This window comes from Balearica regulorum, chromosome 18, assembly GCF_011004875.1.
Source record: "Balearica regulorum gibbericeps isolate bBalReg1 chromosome 18, bBalReg1.pri, whole genome shotgun sequence".
Classification (NCBI taxonomy): domain Eukaryota; kingdom Metazoa; phylum Chordata; class Aves; order Gruiformes; family Gruidae; genus Balearica; species Balearica regulorum.
The window spans coordinates 7396243-7422736 of NC_046201.1; the positions used below are offsets into that span (position 1 = coordinate 7396243).

Below are 26494 nucleotides of genomic sequence, written 5' to 3' on the forward strand. Positions count from 1 at the left end.
ATCTCAGAGTCCCTGGGGTCGTGGAGGGGACAGAGGCCACGTCTCTGACAGGACACCAGCCTCCCCTTCCTCCCCATGTGCTCCTCGTTGCTGAGCACAAGAATTGAGGAGGATGAGAAGGGGCTGCCAGGACCCAGCATGCCCTGGTACCCCACAGTCTGGACCGGGGATGCTGGGCTTTTAACCCCTGATTGGAGGATATTTTAAACGCATCCCAAATCTTCTGATTTCAATTCATTTAATAATCTCATGGCAGGGTGGGGATGAACAACGCTGCTGGCCTGGTGGCGTGCATGTCACGCTGCGGGACCCCGTGGCACACTGGGGGCCCTGGCCTCACGTGGTACAGAGGGGACGGGGGTTGCTTCTGCGGGATACAGGGAATTGCAACGGGAGAGGCAGAGAGAGCTCGGGCAGCGGTGAGGAAACGCACCCTGGGTGTTGGGAGAGCTGCAGGGGATGCCCGTTACCGGACACGGGGCTTTCTGGCAGCGAGGGACCAAGCGCCGAGCAGCTCAGTGCGTGTTCACGTAGATCAGTTCTGGAGCTCTGGAAACCGAAATGTCATCTCCCTTTTCATAGTCCTGAAATGGGGAAGAAATGCAAAGATTTGGGGCCCTTTGCAGGTCCGCCTGTGCTAGAGCACTAAAAGCTCCTGTCTACAGAATGCCTGTTCCTACGGAGTTTGTGAGCTGCTGCCCGGGACAGGCTGTTAAAGGGAAGGGAAAGGCTGGTGTGAGGAAAGGACTGTGACCCCAAAGCGGGGCAGCTCCTCCTTCCTGCACCCCAAAGCACGGTGCAGCTCCTTCTTGCTGCAGGTCTGGGAGCAAGGAGCACCCATGGGGTAACTTGCTGTGCACCCCAGGAGCTGCCCTTTACCTGCCACTTGGCTGGGCTGTTCTCATAGTCATCCTCAGGTGAGCTGAGCTCCCACTCCCTGTTCACGTAGATGTTATTGGAAGTGGCTGCTTGCTCCCCGTTTGCAGTGACCTGGGGGGGGACGAGGGGTGTTGAGGACAAGGGGGCTCCAGGCAGTGGCTCCCTCGTGGTGGAGCCATCACAAGTGCCCTGTCCCACCGCCCTCCCACCCGTGGTACCTGGAGGTCCTTGTCCCTCTTCCTCTCCATGGCCCAGGCTGCTGGTGGAAGAGCAAGAGAAATGGCTCAGACAGAGCTCCCTTTGCTGAAGGGGAGCATTTTGGGGGGTCCTGACCCCCCTGCCATGGGTGCCCACATCGGGTCCTGTGCAACCTCAGGTCTGGCTTTGCCATGAGCCCCCTGGACCATGGGGCTCAATGAACTGGGGTCCTGGGGAGGGCTCAGCCCCTTTCACCCCAAGTCCTGCTCACCCCTGGGATGGGAGTGGGAGGGCAGCCTGTGGTGTGCTGGGGTGGGGGGGGGCAGCATTGGGACCCCTGCAGCCACCCCACACAGGAGGGCCACAGCTTGGGCCCCCAGATCACTTGTACCTCTGCTCTTCTCCGACGATGCTCTTCTCATCCTGCATCTGATGATGATGATGCCCAAAACCAGCACCAGCACCAGCACAGCGGAGGGTGTCAGGATCAGAACAAGCAGGTTTGGCATTCTAGGATGGGAGAAAAGGGAGTTACCGCCGTTCTGCCCTGCCTCCTCTGCAGCCCTGTGCCCTGGGGAGGCTTTTGTGCCTGTATCTAGTGCAGCCCCAGGGGGTATGAGATTCCACGAGCTGGCAAGGATGTTCCAAGGATTTCTCCCAGGTTTCCTGGCCAGGGATGCATGCACATCTACAGTCCACAATGTCTGGACAACTTGGCATGACTGAGTTGCACAGATTCGTCCTCCACCTCCACGGACAAGTGCCCAGATGCAGCACATGCCTGGGAGTCCCACCAATGCATCCCTACGGCAGGCAGGGATACAGCAGCCCCCTTAGCAGCACATTTTGCTTTCTCCAGAGATGTCCTGCTGACCCCAAAAACCTGTGGGCAGCTGGAGCTGGACCCTGCATCCTCAGACTGCCTGGTCCTTGTACCGGGGACAGTCCCTCTCCGCCCCAGTGGCCCTGGCACTCACTCTGGCAGGCTTTTGACCTTTGGCGTGGACGCAGTGTTTTCCAGCTCCAGGGGAGTCCATGGGAAGGTGGGAGCAGATGTGGCCTCTTCCCCCTGTGTCGTGTGGAGGTCATACGGTGTTGTCTCGGGCACTGTGGTGTAAACAGATGGGAAGCAAAGCGCCGTGGTGCGGGTTACCTGGTCCTGGGCTGTAGCTGAGGTTGGTGACTGGGGGCTTTGGGGCTCCAGAGGCTGCTGGTGGGGAGGTGATGGGGGGCAGCTGGGAAATGAGAAGCATGGCCCTGGGGGGGGGCTGTGTGCACCAGGGGAGTGAGGGGGGGGGATGCTGGGGGATCAATGAAGGCAGCTGGGAGGGGGATTTCTTCCATCTCTGGCTCTCCACGTCCTCCCTCCCAAGCCTCCCCTCTCTCCATTCCCTCTGCCCCTCCAGCCCCCATGAAAGCAGAACGGCCACGCCGGGCCCTTACCTGGGAGAACAGACACCATGACGGGGAACATGGGGTCATACCAGGCCGTCTGGATCCCACACCAGTACCGATCCCCGTCCTCCACTGTTAGGTTCTCCATGGTCACCACGAACATGTGCCGAGCAGGGACATCTTGAATGGAGACCCTGTCCCCCAACACCTTGTCCTCAGGGGCCGTGGTCTGAACGAGGATGGAGCAGGAAAGCCAGCTCCTGCCCCTGCACCAGTACTTATTGGCATCCACCAGCTCTGGCTTGTACTCGCAGGGTACCTCCACGGAGCCCCCCGGGAAGCCGCTCACCTCTGCGGGGCCCTGCAGAGCCCAGCATCCTGCAGGGACAGAGGCCATGCCAGCCTGCGGGCTAGCACAAGCCCATGCACAAGCCTCCTGCCTGTCCCCAGCCTGCTGCCCGTGCCCCTGCCCCCGCCGTGCGAGCTGCTTCGTGCTGCCCCTGGAAAACCCCTCCCAGAGCGAGCGGGGCTGCAGCCCCGGGGTCTGGGTTGGAGGTGGGGGGATGCTGTGTGGGGCCAGGGGCCAAGGAGGGAGGGAGAGCACGGGGGTGGGAACCGCTCGGTCTCTCTTTGCCTCCCTGCGAAACCCCCAGTGCTTGGAAACGCACTTCTGCTTCTGTCAGAGGGTCTCCCGGGGTCAGGTTTAAAAGAAAGGAAGAAATGTCACATACCCCCCACTCTGCGACCCCCTGGGGAGCTTCACCTCTGCCCTCCCCCAAAGCCAACCCCCCTGGACACTGCTGCCCACCCCAAAACGTTTGGGTTTCTGGTAAAGCCATCTCTGCCAGCAAGCACAAGGCAGCAAGCCCACCCTGCCTGCCCTGCCTGCCCTGCCTGCCCTGCCTGCCCTGCCTGCTGCTCTCATGGCACGGAGGGGTCGCAGGATTTGCAGGCTCCCTGCAGCCTCCCGTGGGGTGTTTTTAGGGATCCGTGAGTTGGAAAAGGTTGCCAGCCTCTGTGTGGGATTGAAATAATTAATCACTTCTTGGCAGAGGAAAAAGTAGGGAAGAAATGTATCTGCAAGGCATTTCCGTCACTGCTGGACGAGGATGTGGATTTTGGGAGGTTAGTACAGCCCCAGTGAGCCCTTACCCACTCCCATCAACACGAGAAGATCCTGTTCTCACCTGGGAGGAGAATCAAGGTCCAGACCAGGAGCCTTTCCCCCATCCCGCTTGCCGGGTGGCTGCAGGCTCAGCCCTCGCTCCCCAGCGCTACACGTCCCCGGCAGCGGCCATGCCGGGCACCAACTGCCCTCGAAGGAGCCCTTCGCCGCCGCAGTGCCGCTCTTCGGCTTCCTGCCCCGATTTCACTTCCCCCAGGGTGTGGGTGCCGCCTTGCTTCTCTAGCTCGGGGCAGAGCATTCGGCTGTTGCTCTGGGAGCCAGGGAGACCCGCACCAACCACTTCTTTCCAAACTCGCTCAGCCTGAGTCGGAACTTTGTCCTTGCCAGCAGCTCCGGCAGCCAGGGAGCCGAGAAGGCGATCGGAAGCAGGGGGATGGCATAGGCAAAGGCCTCAAGAGACTAAATTCAGCCTTCACTTTCTGTTCAAGAGTTTCAGGGCTGATGAAAAATTAAGTTCAGCTTTCAGAAGGGGAAATCCTGACACTGAAGAGGAGAAATATGCTGAGGATAGCCAAACCACTACAGGGCAATGGCCTGTGCTCTGCTTTGGCCAGTACGTGTGTGCTGGGCTTCTCTGGGCTGCGTGCATGCGGAGCAGCAGCTGGAGTTGCTGGCGTTTGGTTTCCATCTGTCCCGGAGTCTGTGCTGCCCACAACCAGCCCTGGGGTGACGGGGGGCGCAGACGCCGGGGTGGGAGAGTCGCTCCGCAGGAAGGTGTCTCGCACCAGCTCTGCCAGTGATGGTGTCCTGACGGTACACGAGAGCTGCTAACGTACAGCAGCGCTGACCTGCGGGATACAGCAGAGGACCGAGCTCTTCGAAAGGCAAGCAAGAAGGGGTCAACCTCCCTGGAACCCATCAGGTAGGAGAGGCAGACACCAAGTTATCCTGCCAGGGTTTTTGTGTGCGGACCAGAGAGATGCGGGAGATGCACAGGCATCCCTACCGGTGCCCAGCAAAGCACAGTGAGCCCTTCCCACCGTTCCCTCGGGGCGGGAGGAGGATTGGGAGAAGCTGCTCAGAGGTGGAGGTTCCAGCTGGAATGTGCGTGGGGAAAGCACCTACAAAGGCATTTGCTGGCTGAGGATTTCGAGGGCAGCTCAGTTACCCGAAAGCAGCCAGAAGCACTTCTTCAAAGAGTCACTTTGGTAGAAAGGCTGGGGGAATTTTCCAAACCACATCCGTGCTATTATCATCAGATAAGAGGTGTCATTTCTCCTTCCCTTTCTCTGCTGCAGGTTTGGTATCTGGGCAGGACGAGTAGCTGCCCAGCCCAGGACAGGGACTGGGACCCCTGGCACAGACCGGGGCAGGTTTCTCCCCATCACCGCAGTCCACAGGACCGTGTTACCCTCCAGAGAGCTCCTGACTGTTGCAGTGGCTGAAGGCAGGTCTCCTTCCTGCCCCTGAGGACGCTGCAGGGATTTACAGCTGCCCAGCACCGACGCTGCAACTCCCACATGGGGTTTTACCCAGATATTTCTTCTTTCAGCTGTTGGGTGAAGGGGCCCTGGCTGCAGCAGGGGTGCTGGCTGGGGGGTATCGATGAGGGACTTGCAAAGGGGACGGGTGGCTCCAGCTCAACATCTCGGCCCCAAACCACCTGGGCAGCCTGTGGTGCTCCTGAAGGAGAAGAGGAAGGTGGGAGTGGGCAGAAGCAAGGAGCCCCGCAGTGCTGATGCGAGAGGTTCTGTCACACAAGGCGCTGTGATATTTGAAAGCGAATGTCAGGTTGAAAGTGATGAAACCAGAAAGGGAGTGGAGCAATTCAGACAAACCAACGCGGCAGAGCGTGGTGCAGAGCCACTGCTTGGTCCCCTGCAGAAAGGGAGAGAGCCCCGTGCAGAGCCCTACCCCGACACCCTCCACCCGGGGCACAGACATGGGTGCTGGGGTGCTGCAGACACCCCGTGGGGGAACGAATAAGTGCAGCCGCCTGCAGAGGAAGCTGCAGCGAAGGGCAGGGGAAGGCACCGGGCTTGGCACCAGCGTCTCTGCGGGGTGGCTGTGGCTGGGAAGACGCTGCCCTCCCCGCCATGGGCAGGGCAAGGGGAGCCTGATGGGGAGAACCAGGTTCTGTCTGCCCAGAGCTGGGTCCTGCCCTCCTCTTGAGCCAAGACCCCCTCTCTTTCGGCAACAAGCAGCTCGGGAAACACAAGGCAAGGCTATTCTGTAAGAGAAGAAGCACTGCTGAAACACTCCTGAGCAATCCCACTGATCCATCCCGGCAGAAACTAATCAGTTTGTCTTTTCGTCTCAGTCACACTTGGGGCTGGAGCAAGCACTTGCGTGCGGCTCAGTAGCCGTGTCAGTGAGCAAAGCGGCCCTGACAGCAGCAGAGCGATGGCTGGCGATGGGAACACGGCAGCCGGAGATGAGCTGACACCTGCGCTGCTGCAGCCCCTGCCCAGCCCCTGCCCACGGGCAGCCGTTCCCAGCCCCTGCCCAGCAGCGACGGGACGTGGAGCAACATGACCAGACGCTGCTTTTGCCCCGGCTCTGGCGAGATTCTGGGTCCTGGTTTAGTCTCTGGCAGTGGCCTTAAAAAAAAAGACTCAAAGCCCCTGTGGGACAGGCAGTGATTGAATCGATCAGTGCGTGCACCCCCTCGGTGCGTGGCCCCGCACCAACAGATCTTCCCCAGCTCCCATCCCACCTTGCTACCCGCTGCCACAGCTGAGCCTTTCCAGAGTCCTCCTCTGCTCTGGGCTTCAATGACATTTCCAACCCCTGATTCTGTTATTTAATCTAGGAGCTTTGAAAAATAATCTGGGTGTTTCAGACTGTGCTTTCATGGGAAGCTTTGGCAACTTTGGTGAAATTGTCCTTAGGAGATAAGGCTGAATACAATAATTGTTAATACAGCTCCTTTAGTGCTGGCTGATTGCGCACACAGTTTCATCTCTCCCTTCTGCTGCCATCTCAGATAACCAAGATAACCCAGATCATTCCCAGATCTCCTGACTTAGCAAAGCTAGTAAGAGAGAAAAATCCTTGCAGACTTTGTGGGGGTGGAGGGTTTACTCCAGGCTGTGCCTTAGACTGGACTTCTCAGCCAGAAAGGGTTAAGGCAGGGGTTAGTTATTACGGTGAAATTAAGAAAGCAAAATTCAGCAGATTCAGAGGATGAAATTCTGACTCCTTCCCCCTAGTTCACAGGGAAGGAATGAGCTTGGTGGGGCTCAGATCTCCCCCAAAAAGTGTTCTAAGGGCAGATCAGAGAGATATTACTGCAGGTTAATGGGATTGGGCTGAGAATGAGCAGGACCCGGCAAGGCAGACAGTGAAGTAGAAACTCCTGAGCTGGCTGTAAATGCTCCACTGTTAGAGCTGTACTTCCCAAGGCAAATAGACAAGTAATTAAGCTATCAGAGATACAGTCTACCAGCAAGGGAGACCAAACAATGGGGCTAAATTGCAGGTTCATTTGAAATCACTCCTGCCCGTTTGCAGGTCATTTCCTCTGATTTCATTGCTCTGCACTGATTTCAGCTGGTCAGTGCTCGCTCAGGGCTATAAACTGCTCGCTGGCTCCCAGGAGCATCTGCTGGGGTCTGGGAGAGCAAGTGGCTTGCTTTGGGTGGTGGGGAGGAGGGTGGTGTGGGTGTCAGGCTGCTGGGCTCTGCTAAAACTGCAGATACCGCTTATCTGTAACGGGTCAGGTCCCCCAGAGCCATGAAGTGGTATAAAGCCCTTGGAGCAGTGCCAGGCTGTGCTGGTGCCTGTCTTTTGCCAGCGATCTGTGTTGTCTCATTAGGCTGCATTACACTTGGCGATATCATGATAGATAGGAAAACTGTCTTCTTCCTGCGCACTGCTAAGCCTGCAGGGCCAAATGCCTTTCTGGTGTAATGCCAGTGCCTGCAGTAGGAAAGGAGAATTTGGCTTTACAAGGCTCTCCTTGCTTGGCAGCAGCTCCTTGCCGCTCTCCTTTGTGACTTAGAAAAGGGAGACAAATGTTGCTGGAGCTGAGATGGGTCAGAGGATGCCCTCAGAGCCCCTCCTGCAGCAGGGATGTGCTGGGAATGTCCCTCCAGAGGTAAGCAGGGCTGGAGTCTTGGACCTGGTGGTGCACTGGGGGCTTCCTCCCCTCTTCACTGGGGGTTAAGTTCATCCCACCCCCTGGCAACCTGGGTGCCCATGGCGGAGCTGCACGGTGCCTGTAGCAGATTTGGGTCTCCAGGGTCTGTGTAACCCAGCACGCAGCTCGGGTCGGGGCAGGACCCCCACTCTGTGTGGGTGCTGGGGCAGGACAAGGCTGACATGGACTTGAGGCACGTTAGCATGAGGTGTCCATCCTCAAGGGGCCGATACAGCTCTGGTACACCCGTGGGAAGGATTGTGCTGCCACTCATGGGCTTTTGTCAAGTTCTCGGTGTATTTACGAGGCGAGAGTTGCCCTGGCTTTGTTGAAGTCACCCTGAGGTTTGCTGCTCTCATCTTCCAAGCCCTGCCTGGTGTGGGGTGCGTGCGCTATGTTGAACCCTCAAGTGGCAAGGCCAGCATCACAAATTATCTGATCCAGACACTGCGAATCATGATATCGCTTATTTTTTTGTGCTGTTGATTGTCTTCCAGTGCTTGAGACCAACTGTGTCTGGCTGCAGGATGGGCTGTGCCGGGCCTGGGTTTAGCCTGGCCTTGGGCAAGCCTGGAAACCCCCTGCCCCTCCGCATTGTTTTTCATTTTTTTTCTGCCTGTTGTTGCCAAGACTGATCATCTGACCCAGCAAAACCATCTCTGCTGTCAGAGGAAGTAACGGGCAGATATAATTAGCAACGTCAGGCCCAGGCAGTCAAACAGCAATCGGATGGGTGCAGATGGCTCTTGGAAACATGGTCTGTTCCTCTGGCTTGGGGCTGTCTGCTGATCTGGAGGGAGGGAAATGGAAATTGAATAGAATCTCTCTTAAATAAACCTCTCGGTGAAGATTAATTTCTATCCAGTCTAATCGAGAGCACCAGATTGCTCTAAAGGGAGTTGTAAATAGAAGGATCTCAATGAGATATCGACTGTCACCTCCAGGTTTAGGCACAGATTCCTCCTGTTTCTAAATACAACTTGGTTTTCACTCCAGGCAGGCCCCTAACTGGGCCCTGTAAATGCAGTGGGTTTCCAATTGGGAGCTACTGGGGTAGCCAGGCTCAGGTTAGCACCAGTTTTGTGAAGAAGCTGAAATGGCCTGACAAGCACAAGCCACTGACCCTCCCTGGGGTGACGCCCTGCTAGCCCTAGGGACCCCCCAGGTCTGTGCTTTGCCGCTGCCCAGGGACACGCAATGGCCGCATGGGCTGACAGCCAGAGGGGTGTCAGCTGGCGCGGACATGGGGGTCCCTAACGCACGTGCCACTGAGCCGGGTGTGAAGTGCGGCTCGAGCAGCGCGGTGGAGCTGGCTTCGTGCTCTCAGCTCGGTGATTGATCGGAGCCGGCAGCAAGAAGCCTCCCTGCCCACGGCCGCCTCCCTGCCCACGGCCGCCTCCCTGCCCCGCCTCGCCGTGCCCCGTGGACGCCTCTCTGGGCAGCGTTTCCCGGTAGGGAGGGCAGGGAGCCCTGGGCTCTTTGCAGAGCCGGGGGTGGGGGGGCTCTATCACGGCAGACAGAGATGGGGGGGCTGGAAGGGGACCAGCAGTTGTGTGGAAGCTGCCACGGGCCCTGCCTGAGTGGAGGGGAGCTCCCACGGCCACCCCGCCCCCGGGCGGGACCGGCCTCCGCCCCCCCCCCCTCCTCCGTCCGGGAGAATCCTGCGAGCGGCGAGGAGCCGGGCACCGCTCCGCTGTCCTGCAGTGGCTCAGACCGAGCCGTGCCGTGCTGAAACGGGCCGCGCCAACGGAAGCCAACCGGCCCGAACCTAGCCGTGCTGTGCCGCACCGGGCCGAACTGAACCGGTCCGGTCCGTGCCGAACGGGGCCGAAGAGAACCGAACCGGGCCGTGCCGAACTGAACCGGGCCGAGCCGGGCGCTGTCCGCGGTGCTGGAGGCGGTGCGGGCGCTGTCCGCGGTGCTGCAGGAGCGGCCCGGCCCGGCCCCCCCGGCGGCCGCAGCCGGCCCATGCACCCCGGCCATGGAGGGCCGCGCCGCCGGCTCGGGGGGGGCTGGCTACAGCGAGGCCCTGCTGCACAAGGTAGGGCTGGGGCAGCGGCCCTGCTCGGGGAGGGGGGGAACCGGGGAGGGGACTGCAAAGTGCACGGAGCGGGGGCGGCGTGAGAGCAACTGCCGGGGCAGGGCGCCTGCATGATCTTCCCCGGCAAAGTCTGTCCTTCTTTCCCCGGCGGGGTCCGTTTGCCAACCCCCATCCTGACGTGGAGGGGCGCAGATGCAGCTCTTTCCCCCCCCCCCGGCCCCGGCAGCAGCCGGAGCTGGGCATCCCGCGGGGCTCGGTCCTGGCCACGGTCCCCGCCGCCTCCCGGGTGACGGTGGGGAGGAGGAGGACGGCAGGATCGGGCGTGTTTCCAAAGCAAAGCGGGTAGGAGAGCTGGAAAGGGGCCAGCCCCGCGGCACAGCCCGCAGCCCGCGTTCAGCCGCTCCCGCTGCCCTGTGCATGCTCCGGGGGTCGGGGGGGAGCTGCACCCCGGGGTTCTGTTTGCCAGAGCCAACCTAAGGAGCTGGTACTCACCAGACGTGAAATAGCAGTGTCCCAAGAGACGTCCATCCCTGCCCTCCTTGCTTTAAAATCCTTCTCTTCTGCGGAGTCCCTGGAACTGTGTTTTATAACTCTACGTTGCATGGAGGGTGGCCAGGGCTGTTGCTGTCCCTGCAAGACCTGGGTGGCTCAGGCTCTGCTGGAGCAGGGCTTTTGCTCTCTGCAGTCAGATGCTGCCCTGCAATTCCAGGGGATATGGAGGAGACGCTGATCTCTGCCAGACCCACCCATCGCTCCTTCTTGTTGTCCTCACGGTGCTTTGCTGCAATCCCCAGTGTGACTGTGCAGGAACTGACATCCCTGGGGAGCAGGGACAGGGCAGGGGCAGAGCAGGGCAGGGGAAAGGGCTGGGGCTGTGTGGATCCCTCTTCACAAATATCAGTCTATTTTACATCTTGCTCTGCTCAGGGCAATGTGCCCAGCCCTTGATTAGCAGGAAAATATCAATTACTAGCAGCTCTCATTTCTGTTGTACACCGAGTACGCAGGACATGCCTCCAGGGATGACTCAAGAAAGTTTGATTCTTTGCAAAGCCTTAACTCTCTCTTCTCCAGGTACGAGCTGCTGCAGTTAAGGAACGACATTGGTGGAAATGAGTCTCTGGGCAGAAGAGCTGCCCAGGCAAATAACCATCCCAGCCCCATGTTCTCTGCCATTTCCCTTGGTATTTTCCTGCTGCTTGTGGCTGGGTTGCTTGTTGTGCAGAAACAAGCCTGATCTCGTTCTGGGGATGTGAGGCAGCAAATACCTCACTATATCTTGTTTCTGAGTGAGGAATCACATTTCAGATGTGCTAAGAAACCCTGAGAGAGCTTTGCACTCTGGAGGCAAAGGTTAAATGATTTCTGGTTGGTGGCTAAACCCAGGCCCGGGGATGAAAAGGCATAGGAGCAAATCAAAGCAGGAACACCAGAGGTTTGTTCTGGGCTGTTCCAGAAAAGTTTCACTTGGCACAAAATGATGGATTTTGCTTTCAGGTGATTTGACCCATTGCCAAATCATTCTTCCTCCCATTGGATGTTTGGATCCATTTGTCTGCAACAAGCCCCAGGAGGAGAGGGATGTGCCCTTGGACTGTGGCTGATCCAAGGTGCTTGCAGGGGTTTTGCAAACAGGGATCCCCTGCGTGATCTGAGCCAGCTTTTGTTTGATGCGCAGCCCTAGAGCTCGTGTCTACAGGGCTGAAATACGGCTTCTGCCAAGGCAAGGGGCTGGCAGAGGGCCCCGGGCTCTGGCTTGAGCCAGCGTAAGTGGCTTGGCCATGGTGAAACGGCACCTGGGCAGGGTGGGAACACCCTGGGGTGCCCCTGTGGCACAGCACGGCTTAAGGCAGCATCCAGCAGCATCCAAGTTTCCCTGGAGCAGGGGAAAGGCAGCACAATTTTGTATATAGAGCAGGTAAAAATAAGCCTCGGTAATGCAACCCTGAGAGACTGTGAGAGCGGGGTGGTGAGGGGCCGAAAGCAGCTACGGCTTCACTCTCGGACCTCTCCCGGTGTCATGTCTTGGCTGAGCTCTGCAGGCAGCTGTGCTGGGGTGCACGTACACAATTGCCACCATTTGTTGTGACAAATCCTGCTGACCTGGGAGCAAACCTTTGGGTTTGGGGCTTCAGCAACCTTCTGAGAGCAACAGAAGAGCCCGTGGTGGGTACCTCTCTCCTCCCAGCATCCCCAAGGAGCGGGGATTTACCCTGTCAGGCTCCTACTAGCTACATTTAGCTCAGGTCCAGCTAAAGCTCAAAAAGGAACTGGAAAGATAACCTCAACCCACACGTGCTATCCCAGATGTCCTCCCGCTTGGCTGGCACTGGAAATGCAGCAATCACCTCCCTACGCTGCCTTGACAGCCCTGCAAAACCTCTCTTCCCTAGGCGCGTTACACCAAAATATCTCCTTTGCTTGCTGGCTGCCAGCACGGGTAGGGGAGATCTGGGTGGGTTTGCCCTTGCTGCCCCTTTGCTTTGCCTTGCTCCTGCAGCCCACACTGAGCCAGCAGTGATTTTGAAGGGAGGTGATTTGTCTAGATCTGAATTAGCAAAAAAAAAATAAAAAAATCCCAGCCTAAGGCGTGGGGAGGGATATTTGCTCTTTCCATAAGGCAGAGCTGGCAGACAGGTCTGCTTGGAGGTGTGTTACAAGCTGTGCCCGCTTTTCTGCTGGGGCTGTGGAGCAGGCGAGGTGTGAGGTAGTGGAGAAGTGAGGTTACCTCTGCCCGTTCAGTGGAAATAATTTCCTTTAGCTGGAAACAAGAATTGCTTTGATTGTGCTGGGGCTTGGGAGCTGTGCTTTGGGACCGTCACCGAGCGGCTTTCCCGGTCTTGGCCAGGTTTCCCTCTGCACCTTGGCCAGCCCATCCGTGCATGCACCCCGGCCAAGCACCACTCCATCCCTACACCACCATACAGAGAGGAACTGCAGCAGCACCAAAAGGAGTTTGCAACCTTTTACCAAAGTTTTTCAAGCAAAAAAAATAACCCTGGGAAAACCCAGGGGGCTGAGGGGGTGCTGGGATGGCCAGGCTGTGGCTGAGGATGCTGGCAAGAGGCAGGGCAGGTACGGAGCTTTGTCGCTGGGAGGCTTCTTGCTATCATGACTCAGGCATGTCCAGCCTGAGGTTTTGACAGCTGGCTAGCCACATCCACTCCACAGCGGGTTTTTTATTCTTCTTTTATGTTTATTTCGTAGCCGTGGTGGTTTCCGCTGTACTGTACCTCCACAGAGCCCATAAGCTTTTCCTAAAGTCATTAGGAAAGTCTCTTGGCTGATTCAGGCCAACTTTTACTATTATTATTATTAAGTCATGAAGCAATTCATGAGTTGTCTCTATTATAAATCCCAATTAAATTATTGATGGGGGAGTCTGCCTTTTCTACATGTTCTCTGTAAGTTCTGGGCTCTGGAGGCTTTCTGGTGCTCATTCCAGCCAGCTCTCCTGCCTCCATAATTAATGCTGCTCTCTGCATTAACTGCTCCCAAAGACAGCGCTTCAAGGTACAGCTGGTCTTGTTGCACCTCCCAGCACCAGTATTTTACTTGGGAATAGTGTGTATGACCAAAAAATGCAGGGCTGGGGTGCAGGAGCCCCGTGTTAATGAACTCTTGGGATGTTTTCCTGGGCTGCTCTGGGACAGATCCCACTCTCTGCATAGGGAACATGCCAGGGGCCCAGGGCAAAGCCAAGGGGGGCTTGGGTAGGGAAATTCCTCCCAGGGAAAGGGGTGACCCAGCTCCTCTGCCCCACGTGCAAGGGCTTCACCCAGAAATTTCTGCCTCCCAACACCCCCCAGCTCCTGCACAGGCTCCCGGCCATGAGGCTGCTCTGAATGCACAAGTGACCCGCAAACAGCCCGATGTCTAGTTAGGGAGGAGGGAGAAATCTCCAGCTGTGGATCTGGCCGCAGGTTGCTGCCTCTCAGCACGCAGGTCTGTGCAGCAGCGTGCGTCTGGTGGAGGTGCAGGGCTCCCTCCTGCCAACAGCTCTGCTCAGCAGGTCAGGCTTTTCCCGGGAGATGTTTGGGGTTTGGGATGTTTTATCAGAGGGAAAACGCTGATTCACCAAAGCAAGCGTTTCACTGAAGCGTATCGGCGTTAACAGGCTCCAGGCAGGTTGCGGTGCGGTGATTTATGCAAGGCAGGATGCTGGTCTCCTGCCAGTCCATGTTCCTGCTTTGTTTGTGGTCCTCGGGCTCCTTGGCTTTGGGTTTCAGCCCACTCCGTCAGGGTCCGTGGGGTGTCAGGAACTGTGGTGCTGGGCGCTGTGGCACGTGCCTGGTGGCTCGATCCCCCATGGCCCCCTGGGGCACGAAATCAGGTCTTGATGTGCCAGGGCTGTTTGGGCACTTGGTTAAACACGTTCCTCCACGCTCATCTGCCCTGCACTTCACGAGGGGGTACGTGCAGTGCCTAAAATGGCACCAGGCATTTCACCCCACGCCCCTGGGTGCAGGGGAGGTGATGGAGGGATGTGTCCAGCCACACGTGGAGTTTCCCCTGGCCATCAGGAAGATGCTGGAGCAACAGCTCCTGCTCAGCAGGTGACAAGTGACCTTCACGATATCACCCGGGGTGGGAAAGAAGGGCTGAGGTGCCCTGGGACGGAGCAGGGCTGCTGGACCTGCATTGGTCTAAACACAAATCAAGGGGGAAACAACAGATGCAGCAAAGTGCGGCAGGCAGAGAATGGGGGGGTTCAGCCCCAGCACCTCACTAGGGGTAGCAGGGGGGCTGGTGGTGGGATGGGGTGGGGGGGGGAGATGCTGCCCCGGGGCCCGCTCAGCACTCGCCAGGGCTGCAGCTGCAGGAACACCCGTGTCCTGAAAGACAGAGCCAAAACCACTTCTGAGCAAGAAGCTGGTTAGCAGTGTTTATTTTAACTTGTGTCCCTGCAAATGGGTTGAAAATGTCCCGGTTTCCTGAAAGGATGGGAATGTTTGCGCCTGGGGCTCTGCCAACAAAACCCAGATACCGGCAGAGAGAGGAGGGAGGAGTCTGAATTTACACCCTTGGCCTGGGGTTTGGAGAAACACAGGCAGGAGGAGAACGGGCTCCCCGGGGATGCAGTGTGGGTACCAGGGCCATGGGCCAGCAGCCTGGGGAGGCGATGGCAGTGCCCCAGCTCTGCCACCTGCACCGCTCTCTCGTCCCTTCTGCTCAGGGACAGACAAGCTTTGCTCCCTGCGGGAGAGCCCTGGGGCTTCCCACGAAGGGCTGGAGAGGCAGAGGGGCTCCGTGACTTCAAACCCCGTGCCCTGCCAGGAGGGACCACTGCACGTCCATGGTGATAATGTGGCGTGAAGCAGCCCGGTGCCCGGAGAGGCTGCGTGGCTGCAGCTGAGTGCAGCAGCTGCAGGAGACACTCTCTTTATTAAACGGTTTTGGACCTAGTCCAGCGCTGTCAGAGTCCTCCCAAAGACCTTTTTGCCAGGGCTGTGTGAGCCAAGGCTGCCTCTGCCCTGCAGCTTCCCAAGCCGGGTCAGGAGCGTTTCTCCTGCTCGCTCCCTGTGACAGACTGCGCTTTGCCTTCTCTTCCACTCTCTGCACTTGGAGAGGGCGCAGTGGGGCTCATGCCCAAAGCTCAGCCTGGGGCACATTTAATTTATTACAGAGATGATCAGAGGGGTGGAAATTCCTCTCCAGGCATGCAGCAGGACCAAAGGTGACAGCAAAGGACACGGTGCAGCAGGACAAGCCATCTGGCCGTGGCCGCTGGCACCCAGCAGCCCATGGGGACAAACTGCTGCTGAGCAGGGCTGTGCAGTGGGGCTGCCATGGGGCTGCCCATGGGGCTCATGGCCATGGGCTGGGGCTGGGCTGGTCCCTCCCAGTCCTGCTGCATTCGCTGCCGCATCCCCCCAGCATCCCTTCCCCAAATGCCCGGCCCCCGGCTGCACGCCCTGCCTGCAAGTTCGGGCACCGCCTGCTCCTGCGTGCTGACGCCTCTTTACCTGGTCCTTGCAGACGATCCTGGTCGGGGACAGCGGTGTGGGGAAGACGTCTCTGCTGGTGCAGTTTGACCAGGGCAAGTTCATTCCTGGCTCCTTCTCCGCCACTGTGGGCATTGGGTTTACGGTAAGAGCCCAGCCCCATGTCCCTGGGCTGTGCAACCTCGCTCACCCTTGTGGGAGCAGTTTTATTCGGGTAATCGTATTCTATCATTCCAAGCGGTGCTAAGCACAAAGAATTGGGAGCATTTATTTTGATGCTGCTGGACGAGGGGCCCGGTTTGGCTGTGTGCTCGCCGACAAGCTGGCGGCTTGGGCTGTGGAGGGGGATGGAGGAGGGACAAGGCTTCGTGTCCCAAAAGCCGTGGTGGGGCCGTGCCCAAGCTGCCTTCAGAGTGGCCCTGCTCTCCCAGGGAGAAGCCAGCCTGTGTCCTGCCTGTGTGGCCTGGGGCCCTCACAAAAAGTCAGGCAGATGGTGGCAGCACCTTGGAAAAGCGCTCAGCCACCATCCAGCGCTATTTGCAGAGCTGCCATGGGGCCAGCGAGTGGCTCCAGCGTGTGTGTCCCTTCTCCCAGGGGAGCCCGGGACAGAGACGGCACTTGGGAACTCACTGCACAGTGAGACCAGCATCCCTCCATCATCCGTGGCAAGGCTGGGGCGCAGCAAGAGGCTATAACCCACGGGATGGCTGTTGCCCATGAGGAGGCTGTTGCCCATGAGGAGGCTGTTGCCCATGAGGAGGCTGTTGCCCATGGGCAATTTCTCTCTAGTCCAGGCCAAGGAAGCAGGGAAACATGTACTGGCACGGGGGGCCTGGGGCCAAGCACCCAGGGACTGGCAGCCAAGGGTGTTCCTGCGGACAGTGCCGAGCCCTGGGCAGGCAGAGGGGGCTCAGCCGTGCTCTCGACCTTTGCCGGCTCCCGGCTGCCTTGTTTCTCCTGCAGCAAATGACAGCGTGTGGAGGTGATGCTCAGCCAGGCGTTTTTCCTGCCTAGGCAACTCCGTGAGCACCAGCACCGTCTGCCGTATCCTTCCAGCCCTCCTCCCCAGCAAGCTGCAGGGGAGCTCAACCGCTTCCAGGAGCTCGGAGTGCCTCCAGCGTTCAGCTCTGGGCACTTTCCTGGCCAAAGAGTGTATATAAACTATAAATCCCCTGACTTGGTCTGAGCGCAGTTATGGGACTGGAAATACAGGTTCCTTTTCCCAAGGGGCAGAGGAAAGCTTGGCCGGAGCAGGAGCCGGCAGCCGGGGAAGGCGGCGGAGGCCGGTGCCATCGCAGAGGGCATCTCTGCCATCAGACCTCCCGTGGCCACGCACGGCCTTTGCCCAGAGAGCAGCGAGGGGCACGGCTCTGCACTGTGCCGGGCTGGAATCCCGCACGCCTGGATCCCAGCAACGTGAGCAGGGACAGGATGTTTGCACTGAGGTTAGTCCCGGTGTGGGGCAGATGGGCTGAGTATCCTGGGGAAGATAAATCGGGGGGCTGAAGGCTCCTGGCCGTGGAGTGATGCCTGTGAGCTTGAAGACCCCGAGGCAGCCAGAGCCCGTGGACCCAGATGAGGTTTCGTGGAGTGAGTTTTTGAGTAACACAACATCCCTGGCTCTCTGCCAGGGCTTCTCCTGTGTTCCCACGCTTGGGCTTTTCCCAAATGAAGTGTGCTATGGGTCAGACCCCAACAATCAGCACAGGATGCTGGGGGCTGTGAGCAGTGGGGGCAGCGGGAGCCCCAGCAGCTGAGACGCAGGCGCTGCTGAACCCCGCTCACCGCAGCGTGCGGCTTCCGGCTAACGGCCGCTGCTTCTGGTTTCCTCCCGGCTTTGCTGTGCCTTGGTGCTAAACTGGGGCCCAGCTCGGCAGCTCAGGGCTGCAGCGGATGGGACAAACCCCCCACCCTCGGGTGGGCTGGTGGGGTGGGAGTGGGCACTGCCATCCCCACTGTCCCCCCCAACCGGTGTGGCGGGCGTGATTTGGCAGCATCCGGGGCTCCATCCCCGCACCCCGTGGGGGACGGGGGGGCTGTTCATTTGCGGGGTGAGCGGTTCCTCCTCTCCCCATCCGTGTGTCCAGAGCGACGTGCCAGGGCTCTGTCCGGTGCCACCGTGAGCCTGGCAAACCCAAGCACCCCTCGGTCGCCGGTGTGGGGGTGCAGGGGGGCAAGTTTCCAGCCTTGAGCCTCCTCTTCCTCATCCCGTGGCCGGGCTGGGTTGGGAGGCGGCCGGGGCACAGCCTCGGGGGTGGCATTGGCCGGGGAGGAGGAGGAAGGGGAGGAGGAAGGCGGGCCGGGCCGGGTGGGGCAGCGGCTCCCGTTGGCCTCGCAGCGCCGGGGCTCGGCGGCTCCACTCGGACGCATCATGAGCGGGGCGGCGGGGAGCGGGGACCCCCCGGTGGGGAGCGGGGACCCCCCGGCGCTGCCCCGGGACTACGAGCTGTCCGGCAAGGTGGGAGGCGGCGCGGGGTGCCGGGGGGGGGGCTCGAAGCAGGGATGGACCTTCCAATCCCTGCCGGGGGGGGAGGTTAGGGCTCGCCCCCCAGTCCAGGGGAGACCGGGAGGGGTCCAAGGGGGGTCTCGGGGGTCGCTCGCTTCCTCCGCTGCCGCGATCGCGCCCGGGAAGCGGCTGCGGGCCGGGGAGGTCCCGGATCCCGCCGATGGGGGGGTAGGGGTCCTCCCCCCCGGGAGATGGGGATGGGGGGTCCCTGCCCGAGGGCGGGCGGAGGTCTTTGCCCCGGGTGTGTCCCTGTCCCGGGGGAGGTGGCGATGCCCTTATCTGCAGAAATAGGGGTTTTGCGGGTCTCGGCTTGGTGGGCAGTGGGACTCCCTGGGGGGGGGGGGCACGGCCGAGCTCTGCCCTCTGGAAGCCCGTCCTGCCCTTCTGCAGGCAAGGGGGACTCCTGCCAGCCGGGGGAGCGGTGCCCCCCATGATAAAGGGCAGGGAAAGCGGGACCCCCTCCAGCCCATCACTGCATCCCGACTGCACTGGCAGCTCCTGGGCCAAGCCAGCCCTGGGCCCTGCACCCCCGCCGCAGCCCCCCGCACCGCAAACACCCCCGTGCCCCTGCCAGGCACCAGGGTGGGAACCCTCCTCCCCGAATGCCCCCCTCCCTCTTCCCCAGACCAGCTCGGCTGAGGGTCGCTCCGGGCAAGCACCCTCCTCTTCCTCGCTGCACAGGGGAGGCACGGGGCGGATGAACCTTGTACCCAAAAAATTTAACATGCAGCCCCAGGCTGAGCCCAGCGCCGACAGTGCCAGCCCCGAGCCCTGCTGCTGCCTCGCTGAGCTGGCTCCCAAAGTGGTCCCGTGCGCTGCCACCTTCCCTAAACCACTTCTGTTCCTTTCCCTTTATGCTCTCCACTCTGACTCCTTTCAGTGAAGGGCAATTTTTGTCTTTGAGGGTGGAAGTCAGTTGCCAGCTGGATTTAGAGCGAGGTGGAGGCAGAACTGGGTGTTGTTCCCAGCTGCCCTCCAGCCTAGGCTGGGTCAGGGTGTCCTGGGGAAGGATTTGACCAGCAAAGTGAATTGGCAGGAGGCAGAGCGTTTCCAGCCCCAGGTCTGGCTGTGCTGGCCCACAGGGCTTTTTCTGTGCCATCCCTGCGGAGGGTGGCCACGGCTCGCTGTGTTCGCCCGGCCCCGGGGCAGCAGGGCCACGCAGGTTTGGTTTTCAGGCTCCAGCATCCCCGCAGGGTGGCCTTGCAGGGATGGACCTTCTTGCTGGAGTCCTGCTCGCTGCCATTTTTAAGCAAGGGATGAAGTCAGTGTCAGGTTAATTATTGCCGGACAGGAAAGGGCCGCTGCCAGCGAGCAGGGAGGAGAGCATGGCGTGGGGGCGGTGGGTAAGGCTGTGCTTACAGAGACCAGCGTCAGTCCTGGCTGCTGCCTGCCTGGGTCTGGCGGTGCCGGAGCGGTCGGAGAGCCCAGGCTGAGCCTGTTTATTTAGCAGGAGGGGAAAAGGCGCCGTGTTTGCTTTGGTGTCTGTGGCAGGCAGGGCCCTGAGCACTGACAGGGTGAGAGTCCCGGACATGGCAGGGTTTGCCTGAGCCGTGCATCGGCCCGTGGGCTGGGCGCACCCGCGTTAGGGGCAAAGCGTGGGCGGAGGTGGCTCCATGTGTCTGGCAGCTGCGGCTGGTTCTCCAGGAGCCTCCTGGGCTGGGAGATGGCCAGGGGCCGGCTGGGAGACATCTCTTCTTGCTGCGGTACCTGCCTTCCCACCAGCTCTCCCCTTCTGCTCCCCCCCTCTGTGGTGGCTGGGGGCTGTGCTGCTGCCCTGGGGCACTGCTTGGCTGCACCCCCGGGGGTCCCATCCCACCCCCAGCTCGCAGAGGGCTCCCCAGACCCCGCAGGACCAGCCCTTGGGAAAGAAACAGAGGGACACAAGGGACTGGGGGGCTCAGCACCACCCAGGGACGCTGCCCCCTCCCCGTCCCACTGACACCTCTCCCTGCGCCCATCTTACAGGTGATGTTACTTGGAGACTCGGGCGTGGGGAAAACCTGCTTCCTGCTCCAGTTCAAAGACGGGGCCTTTCTCTCCGGGACGTTCATAGCCACCGTGGGCATAGATTTCCGGGTGAGACCACCACGGCTGCTGGCCCCTCGCCTCCCCCGACCCACACCTCAGCCAGGATGGGGTGCTGGGAAGGGGGCATGGGGGGTTGCCAGCCTTTGCACCCCGAATAATCTCTCAACCGGCTGCAGGCACTTGCTGAAACCCTTCCACCTCACCCAGTGGTAACAGACAGAAGAGCCCACTGGGAACATCACCTCTTACCTTTAAGTCAGCAAAAAGCCTCAGTTTAGCCCATCCCGTCTGGGGGTGTGCGGTGGACACACTCCAGTGGCCGGGCTGAGGCCAACGGCTTGGGGGGGCAAACACTGGTTGCTGTCATTTTGTGTCTTGAGAGGGCTGAAATGGGCTGCTGAGGAGTTATTAAGATCACCGGATCCCGTATAAACCCTCCTGCTCTTCTCTGTTCACCAATTTTCAGCTGCAAGGTCTCTCTGAGGATGCACGGGCAGGCAGAGCTGTTTGCAGCACAGAGTGGAGCGTTTCAGCAGGCTGGAAGTCACGGGGGGGGGGTGTCCCTGGGCAAGGCTCTGCCCGCGGCTGCCGACACACGTCGAGCGCGGTCGACACTTCCTCTGCCTCCGTGGCCGCTCTGTTTTTCTGCTGCCTTTGCTGCCTGGGCTGCTCTTGCAGAGGAGGATTGGGGGGTTGATGAGCAGAGGCTGGGGAAGAGGGCTGTGGGTTCGCTTTGGAGGGGGTCTCGTGGCCTGTCCTTCCAATAAAGTCAGGAAAGAAGGAAAATCTGCCGTGTCCCACTGCTGGGCTCCGCACTGGTGGCCCCAGGGGTGTTACCAGCTCATACGTTCCTGCTCTGCCTCGTGCAGGTTGTCCCCTCCGGCAGCTCACGGCTTGCTGCTGGCAGGTAATTTCCAGCATCTCCTACGGCACATTTTTTGTTTTACTCAGCCCATTTTCTCAACTTTTATCATCTCCACATGGACTGCATTTCCATTTAAAACAATTCCAGGCAACTAAATTATTTATAGGGGTCTTCTCTTTCCAGAATCATCCCTCCAAGTACAATTCTTTGAGTCTTAAAATAGCCCTTTAGTAACTCCTGCTTTTCTTTTCTCGGGCCTCTGGAGAGAAGTCCCTGCACTTCCGAGTTGGGTACAGCGATTGCTTAAGCTCTCTCTGATAACCGCCTCCCCCTCTCACTTGCAAATGCTGCTTCCCTTCTGGGGTCCCCGCCTGGCTGCGGGGTCGAGCAGCCCCGATGTCTGGCTGCAAACCGCCCTGACCTGGGGGATTTCCTCCCGCCGCGCTGGATAAAGCTATGGGCTACCCCAGCTCACTGCGTACAACCACCTGTCAGGGTGAAGCAAGGCTCCCACCGGCAAGGAAACCTGAACTGGACACCTAGTATCACCCTCTGAGCATCCCCAGGAATCTCATAGCGTCCAAAGGCCTTAAATTGCTGCAAATAGTCCAAATTTTTAGCGCAGTGGTGGTTCCTTCGGCACGTGGAGCAGAGGAATCCGGGCAGAAGGGTCAGGGCTTTGTGGTGGGCAAACGTTATCAAAGCATGCAAAGATGTTATTAACAGATGCACATTTGCATGTAGTTCATGCAAGATCTCCCCACTTCCCCAGCTCTGCCAAACGTCCCCTGGCCACGCGGGCAGGGGCTGCTGCACCCCCCGGGGGCTGCCCAGCCGGAGCCGGAGCGGGTCGGTGTCCCCAGGCTTTGCGGGGCAGCCTGCGTCATTAGCTGGCTCGTTAGGGGACTCGGGAGCCACAGGACAGGGATGCTGGCTCACCCGAAGCAGGCTGGCATCTTGCTGTCCTGTCTCTGTCGGGGCCTGATTCTGCCCTTTTCCACCCCGGCGCCAGGGGATGCTGCTCCGGGGTGTCCCTGTAGCTGCCACGCAACATCGCAGCCCCCCGGCAGGACCAGGGTTTGTAGCAATGAGGCTTCAACCTCCAGCCCCACAGGCAGCCTGGCTTCATCCTGCTGGCCGGGGGAGAGCAGCCGAGGGGCCGGGGCACGGCCAGCTCCATGCTGGGGCTGGCCAGCACCCGTGCCAAGATGCATTTTGGGCTGATAAACGTGCTCTCCTTCTCTTCTGCAGAACAAAGTGGTGGCCGTGGATGGTGTGAAGGTGAAGTTGCAGGTGAGCTTTGGGAGGGGGGGAGCAATTCCCAGCCAGATTGCTGGAAGCCTCCCCCTGCCCTGAGGCTGAGCGCGGTGGTCCAGTGGGGCTGGGAGCCGCAGGGACATCCCCAGCCAGGGGCTTTCCTCTCCCCGCTCTCACTGGGGTGGCTTCTCAGCAGATCTGGGATACGGCAGGACAGGAGCGTTTCCGCAGTGTCACCCACGCCTACTACAGGGATGCCCAAGGTGGGTTTGGGGTCTGGTGGGGATGGAGGAGACCGGCCGGGGTGCATCCCTGCAGCGGGACAACGCCTCTGCCTCTTCCCTTCCAGCCCTGCTCCTGCTCTATGATATCACCAGCAAGATGTCCTTCGACAACATCCGCGTGAGTCCCCGCCACGGGTCGGGAGGGTGTTTCTCCCCAGGGATCGGGATCGTGGGTGCCCCACATGGCTTGCTGAGTGTTTGGGGCAGTGTGAAGCCTGTTTTACACATAAGCACCGGCTGTTTCGGCCAGAGCCAGCTGGCTGGGAGCTCGTCCCCAGGGCGCCTGGCTGGGTGCTGCACGGCTGGGTGAGTTTTGTTTAGGGACACGGTAAATGGCTGGAGGGGGAAAAGGCAGCTTGGGATGGACGTGAGCTACATGTAGGCTTGGGCCATAGCCAGGAGACGGGGCGTTTTCAGGACTGTTCGGCCGTGATGCTGGAATGGTTCCCATGTCAAAAAAAAAAAAAAAAAAAAAGTTGTTTTCCCAGTCCTTGGTGGGGGGGGTGAGAGGGCTGAGAGGGGAGGGATGGGGGTATCGCTCACCCCGACGCAGCCCCGCTGCCCCGCAGGCCTGGCTGACGGAGATCCATGAGTACGCCCAGAAGGACGTGGTCATCATGCTGCTGGGCAATAAGGTGCGTACAGGGTCCCCCTTCGCCCCGTGGTTTGCCGTGCCGTGCCGTGCTGTGCCGTGCCAGTCCTGCCCTGCCCTTGCCACCCCCGTGGCCGTGGAGGGATGGGGTTCGGTGGGCTCTGCCTGCACCCTGCCTGCACCCTGCCTGCACCCTCCGCCGGGCTCTGCTGCTTTCTGGGCTCAGCCAGGCCCAGAGGTGACCCCAGAGGTTTGGGGGGGGGCGGAGGGGCAATGTCCCCGGCAGCCAGAGGGGGGCAGCACGAGGCTGAGGCTCCCGGTACGGGATGCTCCCGGTACGGGATGCTCCCGGTAGGGGATGCTCCCAGTAAGGGACGCTGCTGGATGCGGGATGCTGCTGGGTGTGGAATGCGCACCCAGGTCCTGGATATACCCCCAGATCCCAGGTAGCTCCAAGTCCTGGATGCCCAACCAGGTCCCACATTCTCTCCTGGGGTCCTAGATGCCCGATGCCTGACGGGGTACCAGATTTTCCCCCGGGGCTGGGTGTCCCCCTGGATCCTAGGTGATGCTAGGTGCTCGATGCCCAGCAGGATACCAGAAGCCCCTCTGGGTCCTGGATGCCCCCAGGTACTGCATGCTGCCCCAGGTCCCCGGTGCCCCCCCACATCCTGAATGCCACCAGGTCCCAGACACTCAACAGGTCCCAGATTTTCCTCTGGGCACTGGATGTTCCCGGGTCCCCAACACCCCCAGTTCCTGGCAGCCCCCTGTGCACCCCACACTGCCTGCTTGCCAGATGCCCCCAGGCTGCCAGCTGGCCCTGGTACACGGTGACACTTCCCTTTCCTTGGCAGGCCGACGTGAGCAGCGAGAGGGCTGTGAGGACAGAGGACGGAGCACTGCTGGCCAGGGTGAGCTATGCCGGGGTCTAACCCAGCTGCAGCCTCCCCAGACAGCTGCACGTCGCTCAGGGTCTCCGTGCAGCCGTGCCATCCCCTCTAGCACGGGCAGCACGGCAGCCGTGTGCGTGCAAAACCTGGAGCAAGGCAGGGAGGGGATGGCACCTTGTCCCTAAGCCTTGGCCAGGTGACGGGGGTGATTTGGAGGGGCAGGAGGGCATTTCAGGGCTGGATGTTGATGAGGTCATGCTGCCTTTGCAGGAGTACGGGGTGCCTTTCATGGAGACGAGCGCCAAGACGGGCATGAATGTGGAGCTGGCCTTCCTGGCCATTGCCAAGTGAGTACCTGGGGGACCCAGGCAAGGGAAGAGGGGGTGTTCCTGTGGCCCCACCACCTCCCGCACTGTACTGGAGCAGGCAGGGAGTGATAACACGGCCCCACCACCTCAGGGAGCTGAAGCAGCGCGCAGTGCAGCCAGCAGACGAGCCCCGCTTCCAGATCCACGACTACATCGAGTCGCAGAAGAAGAAATCCAGCTGCTGTGCCTTCGCCTGAGAGGGGCTGGGAGGAGCCGGCAGCCCCGGGGGCACAGGCAGGCAGGAGGCAGAGCAGGGGCCCGATCCCGCCCTCGAGCGTCCGAGGGAACCAGGCTCTGACAAGCCAAGTGTGGACGGGACACTACAGCGGAGCGGAGCATGCGTGAGGAGAGCCATCCCCCAGCACCAGGATCCAGGGGCCGGATCCTGCTGCCCTGCGGGGCAATGCCTGGAGCTTACTGTGTGCCGCTGGAGGAATAACCACGGTGTGATGACTGCCAGCCTGGCCAGCGAGCCATGGTGATGCCTCCAGCACCCGAGCAGGGTGCAGGATATGGCCCGCACCTAGCTGATGTGCTGCTGGAGGGGCCGTGTGCGTGCCGTGGATGAGCCGCCTTGCAGCCCCTGGCCCTCTCCTCCCCTGCAGCCATCCCTGCTCTCGGCACTGCTCTCGTCTGGCCGGAAGGGCCTGATCCAGCCCCCCGTGTCCCCGGTGCTGCCAGGCTCTGGCTTCCCCCCAGGGAGCCTCGACTCTGCCCCCCGAGCTGCCCCACGCCCGGGTACAGCTGGTGCCCACACTCGGCCGTGGCTCCTCGCTGCTGTGGTTCCTGCTGTCGCCTTTTATCCTCCTGTTGCCACGAGGGCAGCGATGTCCCGGTTGTGTCCTGGTTCTGCCAAAGGGCCGGGATGGGGAAGCATCAGGCCAAGGCTGCTCCCTGCCTGCACAGCTGATGTGAGAAATAAAACTCCTGCGGGAGCACCCAAGCGATGCTCGGGACGCTTCTAGTACATACAGCAAAAGAAAAACTTTTATTTCCCCCCTCTTGTAGCTACAGGAATAAGAGACTTTTTTTCTTTTTTTTTTTTTTTTTAACAGGAAAGGCTTTTTTCTTTTCAATCCCTCCAGACAAAACCATCTCCAGCTTCATGCAGGCTGGAGCTGGTGGGGTGGAGGTGCCCGTGGTGGCCTGGGGCTGCTGTGCCTGCCGGCTCCGAGGGTGGGCTGGGTTTCTCTCCCGTCACTGCACGTGTAATAATTCAACTGTTTCTTCCTGCCGCTGGCAAATAGCAGCTGAAACCCACTCTCTGGAGAGCAGATGCCTGAGATGCTTCAGCCAGCAAGTGCTGCTAGGTTGGGCACCGACAGAGCGCAGGGTGCAAGGCTTGGTCCCGCGTTGCTGCACATCTCCGGTGCTCAGCCTGGCTCTGCTGACCCCTCCGGCATGCTGCCGGCCCCCCCGAGCACCATGTAGGGCGGCAAGACGGTGAATATTTGGTTACGTAGCTGAAAAGCTGATGCGAAGGGCAGCTGTGGAGGGCATGGCAATGCTGCACGTGGGAGTTGGGGACTGGCCGGCACGTCCGTCCCCGCCAGCACCTTCCCTGGTACTGCGCCTGAGCGGCTCGTTTCTCACCGGCCCCAGGGCCCCTTTCGCCTCTGCTCTGCTCCTGGGTCTCTCTTTGCAAGTTTACAGATTAAAGCTGGGTATTTTTGAGGCTTTGCATCTGCCTGGTTGTTTATTGCGTGAGAAATCCCTGCCCCGGGTCTGCAACGTGGGAGGCTGCTGCGCCCGGGCGCTGCAGAGCAGCGGGGCTGGGGGGGGCCCTGGGAGCAGCTGTGGGGAGGGGGAAGCACCCACAGCCCCTTCCTCCCCACTGGGGCTTTCGTTGCACGTTTCAGACAGTCCAAAGGTGAGAGGGGAAGAGTAAACATGGCCTGTTAAATTAAAACCAACCTCCTCCCCTGCTGTTCTCATGGTGCGGAGTCCAGCATTCCCCAAATAACTCTGTCTTCCCA

At 60.2% G+C, this 26494-nt stretch overlaps 2 protein-coding genes across 5 annotated transcripts; one reads left to right on the forward strand and one right to left on the reverse strand.

The window, feature by feature from the left end:
* Nucleotides 1-227: 227 nt before the first annotated feature.
* Nucleotides 228-4247, reverse strand: LOC104638018 (CMRF35-like molecule 1). Of its 2 annotated transcripts, none has more exons than XM_075770397.1 (7): nucleotides 3660-4247; nucleotides 2521-2850; nucleotides 2055-2184; nucleotides 1469-1587; nucleotides 1098-1138; nucleotides 880-990; nucleotides 228-584 (listed from the first exon to the last, which is right to left on the reverse strand). In XM_075770397.1, exons 1-7 carry the CDS (start codon nucleotides 3700-3702, stop codon nucleotides 516-518), a joined length of 843 nt encoding a protein of 280 aa, XP_075626512.1. In that variant the 5' UTR covers nucleotides 3703-4247; the 3' UTR covers nucleotides 228-515. The 2 variants fall into 2 exon arrangements, with proteins under 2 accessions (XP_075626512.1, XP_075626513.1); XM_075770398.1 differs by having other exon boundaries at nucleotides 1098-1135; nucleotides 3660-4240.
* A 13755-nt stretch (nucleotides 4248-18002) lies between these two features.
* On the forward strand, nucleotides 18003-26201 carry RAB37 (RAB37, member RAS oncogene family). 3 transcript variants are annotated; one of them, XM_075770577.1, is made up of 9 exons: nucleotides 18003-18183; nucleotides 20197-20307; nucleotides 22376-22417; nucleotides 22575-22644; nucleotides 22731-22783; nucleotides 23235-23300; nucleotides 24115-24171; nucleotides 24421-24497; nucleotides 24610-26201. In XM_075770577.1, the coding sequence occupies exons 1-9, from the start codon at nucleotides 18097-18099 to the stop codon at nucleotides 24713-24715; spliced, it is 669 nt and encodes a 222-aa protein (XP_075626692.1). In that variant the 5' UTR covers nucleotides 18003-18096; the 3' UTR covers nucleotides 24716-26201. The 3 variants fall into 3 exon arrangements, with proteins under 3 accessions (XP_075626692.1, XP_075626693.1, XP_075626694.1); XM_075770578.1 differs by having other exon boundaries at nucleotides 18008-18183; nucleotides 22578-22644; XM_075770579.1 differs by lacking the exon at nucleotides 20197-20307 and having other exon boundaries at nucleotides 18009-18183; nucleotides 22578-22644.
* Nucleotides 26202-26494: the final 293 nt, after the last annotated feature.

Bases quoted from the DNA above. Each gene is read 5' to 3' on its own strand.
- RAB37 (XM_075770577.1), top strand. From the start codon at position 18,097: ATGAGCGGGGCGGCGGGGAGCGGGGACCCCCCGGTGGGGAGCGGGGAC. The intron at 22,645-22,730 runs GTGGGTTTGGGG...CTTCCCTTCCAG, and splicing joins CTACTACAGGGATGCCCAAG to CCCTGCTCCTGCTCTATGAT. The intron at 24,172-24,420 runs GTGAGCTATGCC...CTGCCTTTGCAG, and splicing joins ACGGAGCACTGCTGGCCAGG to GAGTACGGGGTGCCTTTCAT.
- LOC104638018 (XM_075770397.1), bottom strand. From the start codon at position 3,702: ATGGGGGAAAGGCTCCTGGTCTGGACCTTGATTCTCCTCCCAG. The intron at 1,588-2,054 runs GTGAGTGCCAGG...CTCCCATCCTAG, and splicing joins AAGGTCAAAAGCCTGCCAGA to AATGCCAAACCTGCTTGTTC. The intron at 585-879 runs GTAAAGGGCAGC...TCCCCATTTCAG, and splicing joins ACAGCCCAGCCAAGTGGCAG to GACTATGAAAAGGGAGATGA.